Genomic DNA, 12,467 nt, shown 5'->3' with positions numbered 1-12,467 from the left:
GCAGAGACAGCAAAGTGCTCAGTGCTGCCAACATGTTTCAGAGACTGCTAATGTCAGCAAGCGGTGGGGTCAGCTGGGTCAGGAGGGAGCCTGTAGCTCAACTGCCTGTACCTCAATGTCTACCAAAAACCATTTAATGCAAAGAAAACCAGTATGTTAACAGGGAGGATGATCTTGTGGTTTCAATGCGATCATAATAGGCGGTCTCAGGCAGGCACTTAATGCATTTCCGCACCATTTTGGTCCTTTGCAGACCTCTCTCGTGTAACCACTGATCCTCTGAGCTGGGATGTTGTAAGAAGTATGTAGACCCACAGCAGGCCTTGAGATGAGGGTTTTAGCCACCAGTGTTGTAGTTCTTGGTAGATGTCCTCTTAAAATCTATAGCTGAGCAAAGTCATTGAGTTGTTTATTTCAGCAGGAGCTAAATGCCTAAGTATCTTGGTTGGATGCTTGAGTACATTATTCCTCCAGGTCACTAGGGGATGAGGTTACACTTCTTCTACCCTAAATTAGCAGGGCTTTTTGCCAAATTCAAGTCTTTCTCCCCATGGCATATTCTTCCCCTGTAAGGACTAGGTGGGACCTCCCTCTCATTGGTTTCCAAATTCATCTGCTGAAACCACAGCAAACCTTTCCTGTGCTAGGAACTTGTGAGTTTTGGTTGGTTTTCTTTTGGTATTTTTTTTGCAAATCTTTCCACTGGTGGGAACTCTGGAAATAAGCAAAGAGGCCTCGGGTATAACCCGTCATATCAAAGTTTATTTTACGCAGGACTGGTTTGGTGTAAAATGGGTTGTTAGTGATAATTATAGAGCAAAAAAAAGGGCTCAGTTTGCTCTTCCAGTTCAACGTGGCACAAGGTTAAGATGGACTTTTACCTAAGAAGCAGTTACGGGTGAAATCAGTGACAAAGGGCATGTTTGACTGTCATCTGATTCTTTGCAGCTGGTCCTGAAGACATTTGCAAGAACCCTTTGACCATGGAGGACCTCATCTGTTATAGCTTCCAGGTGGCGAGGGGAATGGAGTTCCTGGCTTCACGCAAAGTAAGGAACTTCTCAGGAAGAGTGGCATGTTATTTATTTGACTGTAGGAAATAGTGCTGGAGGTCCATAGAAGGAAACAGCGTGTTCATCTTTGGACTAGCAGTCATCCGCAGCAGTTTCTTCTTGCCCTAAGACATACCCGAATCATTAATACTACAGAGGGAAACAGCTTTTATTGGCACAAATGTTAGTGATCTGTATAAGGTTTATGGGTCGCCGATTCATAGAAGAATGATTAAGTAGTTGGAGGAGGGGAGCTGGCTTATGAGGACGATTAAAGAAATTAGGGACAAATCCCTGGTAACCAGAGCTAAACTAGAGTAAAGGAGTTTGCTCTGAGGAGGCGGCCTGTAACTTGTGCAGCGGGATTGGAAGGGCAGCGTGAGAAGAGACGGTGCCCACCTGTGAAACTTCATGGATGACTCCTTGGCGAGTCTCTTGCCAAAGACACCCCAGCAGTCAGTAGCACCTCACCTGCATTTTGGCCTTCTAGAAGTACTTTTCTGCAGTCTGATCCTAAATGGATATAGTACATGTATCAAAGGATGTAAATTCCAGCAGGAGCAAGGAATTGCCTGCAGTTATATAGAAAAAAAATGTACTTAGAAATGGGAAAAAGAAATAGAAACAGGGAACACAACACTGCTCTAGAGTGCAGGCTAGGAGTTCAAGAGCAGGCTTTGGACTCTTTTCTAAAAACATGTGTTTGTCTACATTTCACACATCCCTGTTGGTGTGTGTATGCAAAAATATGTCTTTCCAGGATCTGCAGTTCTAGTCCACACTAGAAGCAAACCTGCAGCCACTTTCAGAGCCTGGCTTTTTTACTTCAAGCTATTGAGGCTTGAGTTTTGAAGTCTTTGGGTTGTGGGCTGAGCTGTCGTTCTGCATAGGGAAAGACATGGACTTTTCTCTCTGTAGTGAAGAGCAGTTTGTGTTGGAATCGAATCGGCGTTTTAGTGTGGTATGTTTTTCAGGGAGAGAGTTGAGTACACAGATTTGAGTGAACCTAAGTAAATTGAAAGGTAATCAGATCCGAACCTCTTTTGTGTCAGCTTCTTAGGATAATTAATTAGCTAACTTCAAAGGCCCTCTCTGCATAGTGGATAAACAGACGTATGTTTGGACTTGGGAACACAAGTCTCCCTGAGCCAAATCAGTTGTGACCATCAAAAAAAGCCCTTAAAATCAGTAACTGTCGATGCTGAGGTTTCTTTTTCTTAAAAGGTTTTAAGAATTATCTGGCCTTTGAGGGTAGGAGAGCACATATGTGAAAGAGATCAGCCCCGTGGACAGAGCTGTGACGACGGGCAGCGTATGAAGTTGTTTACTTCTCTTTGCAGTGCATCCACAGGGACCTGGCTGCTCGTAATATCCTCTTGTCAGACAATAACGTGGTCAAAATCTGTGATTTCGGCTTGGCTCGAGACATCTACAAAGACCCAGATTACGTCAGGAAAGGAGATGTAAGTTTCAGATTCTCTATTTGAGAGAGAATTAATATGAAGTCAGAGCTCCTTTTTTTTTTTTTTTTCACCTTAAATGGGTTTGTGGAAACTCAATGTTTTGCTGAACTGTGATACCTTTTTGTTTATGGAAATGCTTTCAGGCCAGACTACCCCTAAAATGGATGGCACCAGAAACCATTTTTGATAGAGTGTATACCATTCAGAGTGATGTATGGTCCTTTGGAGTTCTGCTGTGGGAAATATTTTCATTAGGTGAGTCACTTTAATTTTGCTGAGCCGTCTTAAATTTTAAACAACAGAATCTGAAGAAAACAGTCAAAGTGTTCTTGGATCCTCTTTAGCATTTTTTTTTTTTTAGTCCTTGAAAATTTCCTGTTTATTTTCTCCATCAAAATAAAATACTCAAATTTCCTTAAAAATGCAAACGTAGGAAGATGGACTCAAAATGCTTCTTCACAGAATTTCAGTATGTGATGATGTGCCTCATTTACTCGATCAGTTGCTGTTTCCATCATAAATATAAATTGTTCGCACATCCGAATATACTGAATTACCTTATTAGCTCAGGGCATAGCCAATTATTTGTTTGAAAATCAATCCCAGAATTTCAAAGTCTAATGTATTAAACTTACCGTTGCTCTCATTTTAGGGGCATCACCGTACCCTGGAGTGAAAATTGATGAGGAATTTTGCAGAAGGCTGAAAGAAGGAACAAGAATGAGAGCACCAGACTATACAACACCAGAAATGTGAGAAACTGTTCTTCCAGTTGCCCACGTTTACCCCACAATAGCAGCAGGTGCTGGAGCAGGCAATAGGTGCTCTTTTCTTTATGCTGATCTTCTAATGGGCTTTGTTCTTCTAGGTACCAAACAATGCTGGATTGCTGGCACGGAGATCCTAAGCAGAGACCGACTTTTTCAGAGCTGGTGGAGCACCTGGGGAATTTACTGCAAGCCAACGTCCGTCAGGTACATGAAATGTATTCTCTGGTTTCTAAAACCACCAGCTGAACCCTTCCTGTCCTGCCAGCCACCACAAAATCCCGTAGTTGGGTACTGTCCACTGGAGCCATCGGGGAGCCTGGGCTTCTTCCACCGCTCCCGTTACTGACTGGCAGGTGGGACAACTTGCAGAGAAGAATGACTTAGGGGTGGGAAAGATCAAACAGGTCTGTTGTGGTGACTAAAAGCCACCTTGCCCTGCCAGCGAGGGCTTCCCATGACACCACGGCTGTCGTTACTTAGCTGTCTTACTGGGGGAGTTGTTGGCGCAGGCGCCGTTCCCTGCTCTGCTGAGGATTTCTCTACAGACCGCAGAGGCATTTCGTCAGGTAGCTCCCGATGACCTTCCCGTGCCAAAGATGGATATCTTAGCGTATGTGAGGGTGTGGGCTGCAATGCTTTTAATGACTCTTCTGGGAAACGAGCATGCAGGCATTTTGCTGCCTGTCAGCAGCTCCACGCAGATAAGTGTGTTAAGACTTGTCCTGTGCGCAGGCGTGGTGGTAAGAGAGCCCACTGCGTCCAGGTGGGGTACACGGGCTTCCCTCCCAGATTCTCCATCTTGTGGCTCCCGCTTCATGTAGGGAGTGGAGAAGGCCAGGGCAATAAATGTGAGCACTCAGATAAGGAGACTGCATTTGGCCACATGCTCTCCTATTAGATGAGTTCTCCCTTTCTGATCTATTGATAATGATGGGAACTACCTGTCCTTCCAAACTATCATGTTGTCTGTGCATACCAAAACTCAGAAATGATACAATTTGTTTACTTTCCTAAAGATCAGCTTGAATCTTATGTATCACAGAATCACAGACTGGGTGAGGTTGGAAGGAGCCCCTGCAGGTCATCTGGTCCAACCCCCCTGCTCAAGCAAACCCACCTAGACCTGGTTGCCCAGGACCACGTTCAGACAGATTTTGAATATCTCCAAGGACGGAGACTCCACAACCTCCCTGGGCAACCTGTGCCAGCGCTCGGTCACCCTCACTATAAAAAAGTGTTTCCTTGTACGTTCAGAACATACTTTATGTATATTTGCCCGTAACCTAATATGGTTGGATTGCTAATGATTAAGACCCTCCTGTCATGAACTGAACTGTCATGATAACTAATAGCTAATTATGCATGTGTCATATTGTAATCCAAAAGGGATAGATGCGAAAAAATTAGAGAAAAGGTGGTATCTACTAAAGGATTTCTTATGGGCCTATAAATAGGTATGCAGTACCGAAAGATGCATAATCCATTTTTCTCTTCATACTTTAGAGCAGAAATGTAAACAAGTGGAAGAAATTTTTAAAAATGTTGTCCTTGTTATTCACATCAAATTAGATGGCAAAGTACTGATAGAAAATTTCCTTTTTTGCTATCTCCTTTTCATTCTTTTTTTCATTTACTTCTTATACTTAATTTGGTCTTTCTGATTAATATGCTGTATCTAATTCAGTCTCAATTTCAGTTTAAGGTTATTTTTTTTCTCAGGTTCATGTTCTTTGTGTCACGGAGATTCAAACGTTGCTAAAAACTACATTTTGTATTTCAAAGACATCAATAAAAAGTTCAGTTTATACATTATTTTACAGAATGTCATATAAAATTCTCAATTTTTTTTATCTAAAACTACTTGGCAGTGGTTCTTATGAAGTTTCCTTCTTTTAACGTAGCTGATCCTGCAAAGGTGGTGTAATGTTCACAGTTTAATAAAACAACCGAGGTAGCGCCGTTGGAGTGATGCGTTCTCCACATACGCCTGTGTATCTGTTTATGTCTGTGTATCTCTGTAGCCCATTTAATTTTTGTATTTTTTTGCTGTGTTCTACAGGATGGTAAAGACTACGTTGTCCTTCCTTTGTCAGTATCGCTGAATATGGAAGAGGATTCGGGTCTCTCTCTCCCAACTTCACCTGCTTCCTGTAGGGAGGAAGAGGAAGTCTGTGATCCTAAATTCCATTATGACAACACAGCAGGAATTAGGTATTTTATATGGTGGACATCCTACTGGGGCCTCTGGGCAGGTTTTGTTCGTGCTGGGGGCAGGGGAACTGAAAGGAAGAGACTTCAGCTGCCTAGTCCATATTTAACCTCCTCCATAGGGATAAGAAGGAATCTGTAGACTTTTTGTAGGCAAAAACTAGTTTCTTACCTCCCCAAATCCTTGTGGTGGGTTTTTTTGCTACCCTTTCAAGACTTGGTATTTTCATTAAAATGTTAGTTTTTAAGAACCAGAACAAATACAAAGTTTTACTGATCCAATTCAGTTGTGTTCATGCTCTTGTATTGCAGCTCCCTAAAATGTTAATGGTAATAGGCCTATCATTAATAACTTTTCTGGCATTTCCCCTCCTAAAGTGAAATGCTGGTAAATAGGTCATGAATTGATAGACAAAGGGAATGTGACCTAAATAGTGTTGTCACTGTTTTTTTGTCCACTGCTTGCTTCTGGTGGGCTGCTGGGGCATCCACAATGGACTAGTAGCTGTAGATGCTGTTGGGTGTCGTGGGAGAGGTGACTTTCCCCTGAGGAGTCTGTACTTGTTGCTCTTAAGCAGGGCTTATATTGGACCTTGTGAGGACCTCGGGCACGGGATGTAAGGGAGAAAGGTATTTTCTCATCCAGTGCTGCCTAAGATCAAACTCAGCCACTTAGGTGCCAGGAGCCCTGGGTTGCTTGCCGCAATCTCAGAAGAAGGAGAAGGATAGAAAGAGATGGACCCAACCATCAGAGCAGAGATGGACTCTTGGCAGGCTTCACGTGGTTTCCACAAAGTGGACCCCCCTCCCTCACTGCTTGTATTGTATCCACCAAAGACAAGCAAAGTTCCTAATTATTTTAGGTGCTGCAGGATGACATTTATATGTGGTCCTGGGAAAGACTAGGTAGGCACGGTGCATTTCACCCTTCGGTTGAACTTATGGTCCTAGAGCTGAACTTTGAACCCCACGTTTTAGTAGCGGGGTAGTCCAAAATACAAATATTTAAAAGACACAAGGGCATGATTTAACACTGAAAACACCACGCTTATTTTCCACTTCTAAAAATTCCTATATGGCTTTTCCCGATCCCCACTTCCTGTTGTGAACAGAAGTAAAATCTCTCCGTCAACCTTTGAAAGAGACTTTGAACCTCTTTGCTCTTGTCTTACAGCATGGCAGGGTTGTGAAAGCATTTGTGAAACCATGCTAGGAGAGGCAAAGGAGGGAGCTTAAGACATGCTTAGGGGCTTTGTTTTTCTGTTCTGGTAGCTGAAAATGGTTTTGTAGGCATGAATCTTGCTATACACGTAGTGGAAAAGATTGATCTGTTCAGTAATGTCTTCTTCAATCTTCACGAAAGTACTAACTATGAGGAGAGGCTGATAAATACAATCTCTAAATCAAAGCTGGAAGAGGAAAAGCAAGCACAGGGAGAACACGGAGAATATTAAAGAATTTTTAGGTTGCAGAGGCAAATTAAAATCAGCAGGACCTCCTAACATCTGCCGTATTTGGCTTAGGAAATAAATATGCAATTTCTGATCCTTGAAAGATTGTCATTAAGAACAGTCAGGTGAGGTAAAGAAGATTTAAGGAAGTGTAAAGATAAAGCCTGTTTTTGGAAAGAAAAGAAAACGAGTAACCCTTAAATCAGGTTAACTTGAATCCTAGGAATGATCCCGGAATAAATGATCAGATAAATAATGGTAAATGTCTACAGAAAGTGTAGTAACTGAAAATGTCCAGAGTGGATTTGTCAAGAACAAATCAACTCAAACCAATCTAAGTTTCATTTTTTAAGGAGAATATTTGGTCTGGTGGATAGCAGGGAAGATGGGTTTTTTGTTTTATGTAGGGCATTTTTTAGCCCTTTTTTATGGGACAGGCTATTACAAAATGTGAACACGTGTCAGGAAATACTGGCAGGACATCAGCAGAGCCCTCACTGCCACCGGGCAGGAGTCAGACTCCATGCATGGCCTCTCTGCCTGCACACTGTTCCTGGCCCTGCTTGCACAGTAGCTTGGCTTAACCAGGAGGATCTCGTTCATGGTAGCCCAGGTGGAAAACAGAGGCTGACTCTTCTCAGGGCCAAGCAGAAGCATGACTCCCATACCTGGGAGGCTGTTCAGGTCATGAGGCTGGGATTCCCAGTCCTCACCACCCTGGTAACTGTAGTCCTGGCCATGCAGTTCTGTGCCTGTGTGGACAATCAAACGTAAGCACGGAGGGAGCTTTCAGACTAAGGCAACAAGTTGTGGAATGAACTTCTCATCATTCAAGGTCAGATAGTCCAGGAGGGTGAGTGGACTAGGTTGTCCATTAGATGTTTTTGGTCCTGGCAGGGTTGGATGTGAGGTGGATTAAATGCCATTGGAGAATAGCAGGAAGAGAAGACATGGTCAGTGCAGAGATCTTGAAAGAAAGGTTTTGTTAAGTCTAGGAGGAGAAAATGGAGAGAGAACATAGTAACAGTTTTCAGTATATTAAAAGTTGCTCAGAAGAGGGTGTTAACTAATTATTCTGTGTCCCCAGCAATAGGAAAAAAATTATTTTCTGCAAATACTTGGGTTTAATATTTGAAAAACATTCTAAAGTGTGATTGAGCACCTGAGCAGGCTACACAGGCAACTTGTAAAGTCCCCACCAGTTGAAATAGATGTCTGTTGGAGACAGGCAGGACTCAGCAGAGCTGGACTCAAAGCTGGGAAATGGGTGAATGATGCTCTTAATTGCTTCTAGCTTTGTGCTTCAGGTGGATGCAGGCTTCTCTTCTAGCTCCGTGGCTTTTTCTTCATTAGGCGTTAGGAACATAAATTTGTCCTGCTTAACTGGGACAACATCCATTTTATTCCATAGCCACTTAGGCAGAGAAAGCTGCGGGAAGCTGTTTTGTTTGCTGTATTAGTACCTCCATGAAAGTCAATTTTTTATTAATTTTTTTTTTTTGTCCAGTATTTTTTATGGATGTCATCCTGACCAGAGGGCTCCTTTTGGAGAAGAGCCTTCAAGAGAGATGTAGCACTCCCTGTCCCGATCCCCACGGTTTGAGGGCAGCAGTCTGCTGTTGTTGTCCTAGGTCCAGCCAGGGGTCTCAGAAGTGCGGTCCAAAGGAAGAGACACATGTCTGTGCTCCAGGCTCCTCTGTTTGTTATCCTTCTAAGCAAAGCTCGCAGGAAGTGAAGCCCTCCAGTATAACCGAGCAAAGGAGCTGTTTTCTCAAAGCCGTTTCTTAGAATTTGCTCAGGGATCAAGGTTGTCAGGAGCAGGAGGTCAGAAACATGCCACGGTTCATCCTTTTCAATAAATGGATATTTTGAGGTTTGCATAATATGTTTTGACAAAAAGGATTAACTTCTCTTGTAGAGAGATAAAAGGATTCTGATATCATTGTGCCGTTTGCAGCCAAGTGGTGGGTAGTGCACACAAAACTTCTTTTTGTTTTGTTTTCTTTTCAGTCAGTACCGACAAGGTAGCAAAAGAAAAAGCCGCCCTGTGAGTGTGAAAACATTTGAAGATGTCCCATTGGTAACCCCTGTAAAAGTTGTTCAGGAGGTGAGTTTGTTTCTTGTTTGTACGTCTTTTCCTTCTGTTGACGTCTTTTTTTGTGTGGTTAGAGTTTTTTTTAATCCTTTTCCATTTTAATGCATTTCTAACACCTTTGCAGGAAAACCAGACAGATAGTGGGATGGTTCTTGCGTCTGAGGAGCTGAAGACATTGGAAGAGAGCGATAAACAAGTGAAAATACCCTTTAGGTAAGGCTCAGGCTGCACGTGGGATTGAATATGACCTTTTGCTTGCAGGATGTCAGAAGACTGATTGGTTTGTAAAATTTTTTTAGAATCTGCCTCTTTTCTTACTGTATTTTTAAGAACACAAATTAAAATTATGCACTGTATGCCTGGCCACCTGCATTTGGGACCAGGAGAGGAGAGGTAATGCAGCTGTTGGAAGCAAAGAACTTGTATTTATCAGCTGCAAAAGCATCAACCACCCCTTGAAGGAACTGAGCTGGTGCACACAATTGAGTGTATTTGTGAAGGTCTATCCGCAATGACAAAGAGGTCTTTTTTTTTTTTTTTTCCTTTTTCTTTCTTTTTTCCTAAAGCTGACTCTTGAGTTTTCAGGATGTAGCTGGGTGTATTTTCAGAGCATTGTACAGGGGTGTCATTGTGCCGTTCACAGGAAGCACGGTGGCGTTCATGGAGCTGAAACCTCACGTATGCTCTCTGAGAGCTTCCCAGGAATTATTTTTTTTTTTCCAGGACAACTTCAGTGCAAACAAAGGCATACTGCAGTTACGATTGCACCACAGCTGAAATGTGTGAAGCCTCTCAAAGTCTTTTTCTCCCATTTCATCTGCGGTTGCAATCCAACTCCTCGTATCGCCATAAAATTAAATATCTTTTTCATACGTTAGTGAAGTTAGGCCATATAAAAAGCTCTCTCCTTATAATCAAATGCATGTTTAAAAAGGCTTGAAGCCGGTTTTGCAAAGTGCACCATTTTGCTTTGGTTGTTGCTGTGATGGAAAGCAGCTGCCGGCAGGAATCGCCCACCTGCCCTCCAGAAGACGGTCTCCACAGCTCTCTCAGCCCTGTTTCTCCTTGCCTTTCCGCAGCACGCTGGTGCCCAGCAAGAGTAACGAGTCCGTCATGTCCGAAGCCTCCAACCAGACGAGCGGCTACCAGTCCGGGTACCACTCGGACGACATGGACACCACCATCTACTCCAGCGAGGAGACTGAACTCTTGTGCACCCGGGAGGCTTCGCCCCAGCTCTGCCGGGGCCACGGGCTCGGCTACGACAGCACCACACCACTCGCCCCCCTGCCGCTCTAGGGCCAAGCTCCGGGTCCCCCCGGGTTCCTTGCCTGGGCTGCTGGTATCCAGGTTTGATGTATAGAAAGACCGCGTCCGTGAGACTGAGAAAAGACGTTTATTTTTTCCTGAAGAGGATGCAGAAGCATCTGGCAGCAAAACCGCGCCGCGCCGGGCTGCTTGCCCCGAGGGGCGCTGGTGGCTGCGGTGTGTGGGTGCTGTGCCAACCCGATGGCAGAGGCAGCGTGGTGGCCTTTGGGACCCCGGTGACATGCTGAGCGTCTGCCGGACGCAGGCAGCAGCGCAGCGTTCAACTGAACTGTTTCTAGTTGTACGAAATAACGGCACAGCCCTGCGCGTTGGTCTTTTTCTGTTGTTTTTCCCTTTGCGGCTGGACTCCAGGAAGGAAACAGCACGGCACTGGCTTCTTGTTTCTCAGAGTTATCCCTTGCTTGCACCTCCACAAACAAAAAAAGGAACCTCCAGCTCAAGGCTGTGGCACTCACCGATGGCCTGAGGCTAAATATAGGTTGGGCTAAATATAGGTGGGGGCGATGGTCTGTGTCCTTGGTGGAGAAAAAAAAAGTTGCCATACCAGCCCTCATGAGCTGCATTTCCCTGGAAGACTTGGCCGGGGAGGTTTGTTAGTAGCGGGGAGGCAGAGCACTGAGCCGAGTGATGGGAGATGGGTGCCGAGGGCACGCTTTGAGCCACCTGGTGTCCCTGTCCATGGCAGAGGGGTTGGAACTAGATGTTCTTTAAGGTCCCTTCCAACCCAAACCATTCTGTGATTCCATGCATCCCCTCAGGGGGTGGTCTCGGGGTGGCTCTGCCCCCCGTCCTCCCTGGCACCCTTGTCCCATGCCAAGCACCTCCCTGCTTCTGAGCTAGCCTGAAACGGCTGCAGAAAAAGCCTCCGGGCTTTGAATCACCACTGGGGTAGCCTTTACTACAGGTAGAAAAGGCAATATAATCTACCTTAGGACCGTAGTGAGCCCTCTGGTCCTGATGGGGTATCCTAAGGGCACCCTACCTTCTCATCTCATCCCCCCAACCCTCTGATGTAGGTCTGACTCCTTCGCTTTGCAAACTCCAAGTCTGTTTGCACCGGCAGAGGTCTTGGTTTATGTAGTCTTGGGAATCCGTGACTGGTTTCATGGCAGCTCTGATCTTCTCCGCATGGTGAGATTGTGACTGATTGTCGGACAACTTCTTACCTGTGCTCTTGTAGTCCCAGAGCTCTAATGATAGACACCGTGCAGGCTACAAGGTTTTAAAATGTAAAGCTATTTCTACTGAGTCCTTTTTTGTATTTTTATAATGGGTTTTATTTTGTTTGTATTTACTATAATGTCAAATGCTGGGAACCATGAATATAAGGCGTATACAGTATTTATAGCCTCTTTATGTAGAAATAAATGTAATATATTAAAATATAAATATATATATTATATAATGGATATTGTACTGTTCACATTTTGTATTGGGGTTCTGTAGCATTACAAGGGTCACAAAATGTTTATTAGCTAAAAATTTTCACTTTATTAAAGGGGACTGGAGATTTAGAGGTGGGGGCTATGAGTAGATCTCTTTGCTTTCCTTGCGTGTATTTTCTTATATCCTGTCTATTGACAGGGAAGTTTGTCAAGTTCTACTTATTTCAAGTGCCAATTAATGAATCTAGTAATTTATACCACTGTACGGGTCTGTGGGTACCTATAGTAAAGAAACTTCAGTGCTTTTTAGCAGTGGGCAATAAGTGCCTTTTAGAGAAACGGTCAGAGGAATAGACTGCATGTACAGAACTGAATCTGCTCTGAAAGAGTTTATTATGTTCCGTTAGGGAACGGTTGATCTAATTGTATTGTGGCTTTTGCCTGGGGAGTAGCATTTCCCCTTCAAGCCTTATTCATCTTTTCCCACTTGTGTTTCTTCAGTCTCATGTCGTATAGCTGAAATGTTGTCCCCGCTCTTGTGTAACAGCATCTTCCTTTATTTTAAATCTGTACTTAAAGATCCCACCTTTTCACCCCGTTGTCCACTTTTTGGCCTTCTCTTCTGCCCTGTGTACACTTTCATTCTCCGTGCCAGGGTGGCCACTGTTGGGGTATCAGGATTCAAAGCATCGTAATAGCTTGTGCATGGGAAGT

At 44.0% G+C, this 12,467-nt stretch overlaps 1 protein-coding gene across 1 annotated transcript in view; it reads left to right on the top strand.

The window, feature by feature from the left end:
- The window catches only part of KDR (kinase insert domain receptor), a 33,153-nt gene extending 21,376 nt beyond the window's left edge, over positions 1-11,777 (top strand). Inside the window, exons 22-30 of the mRNA XM_074588084.1 lie at positions 949-1,049; positions 2,393-2,515; positions 2,659-2,770; positions 3,168-3,267; positions 3,384-3,489; positions 5,345-5,496; positions 8,955-9,051; positions 9,164-9,252; positions 10,119-11,777. Of these exons, the coding sequence (XP_074444185.1) occupies positions 949-1,049; positions 2,393-2,515; positions 2,659-2,770; positions 3,168-3,267; positions 3,384-3,489; positions 5,345-5,496; positions 8,955-9,051; positions 9,164-9,252; positions 10,119-10,338 (1,100 nt within the window). The 3' untranslated portion in view covers positions 10,339-11,777. The remainder of the gene's footprint in view (positions 1-948; positions 1,050-2,392; positions 2,516-2,658; positions 2,771-3,167; positions 3,268-3,383; positions 3,490-5,344; positions 5,497-8,954; positions 9,052-9,163; positions 9,253-10,118) is intronic.
- The last annotated feature ends 690 nt before the right edge of the window (positions 11,778-12,467 follow it).

The sequence above is a fragment of the Larus michahellis genome, chromosome 5 (genome assembly GCF_964199755.1).
Source record: "Larus michahellis chromosome 5, bLarMic1.1, whole genome shotgun sequence".
NCBI classification, from domain to species: Eukaryota; Metazoa; Chordata; class Aves; order Charadriiformes; family Laridae; genus Larus; species Larus michahellis.
The sequence above is the reverse complement of the archived record's forward strand: the minus strand, read 5'-3'. Positions and strand labels throughout refer to the sequence as shown.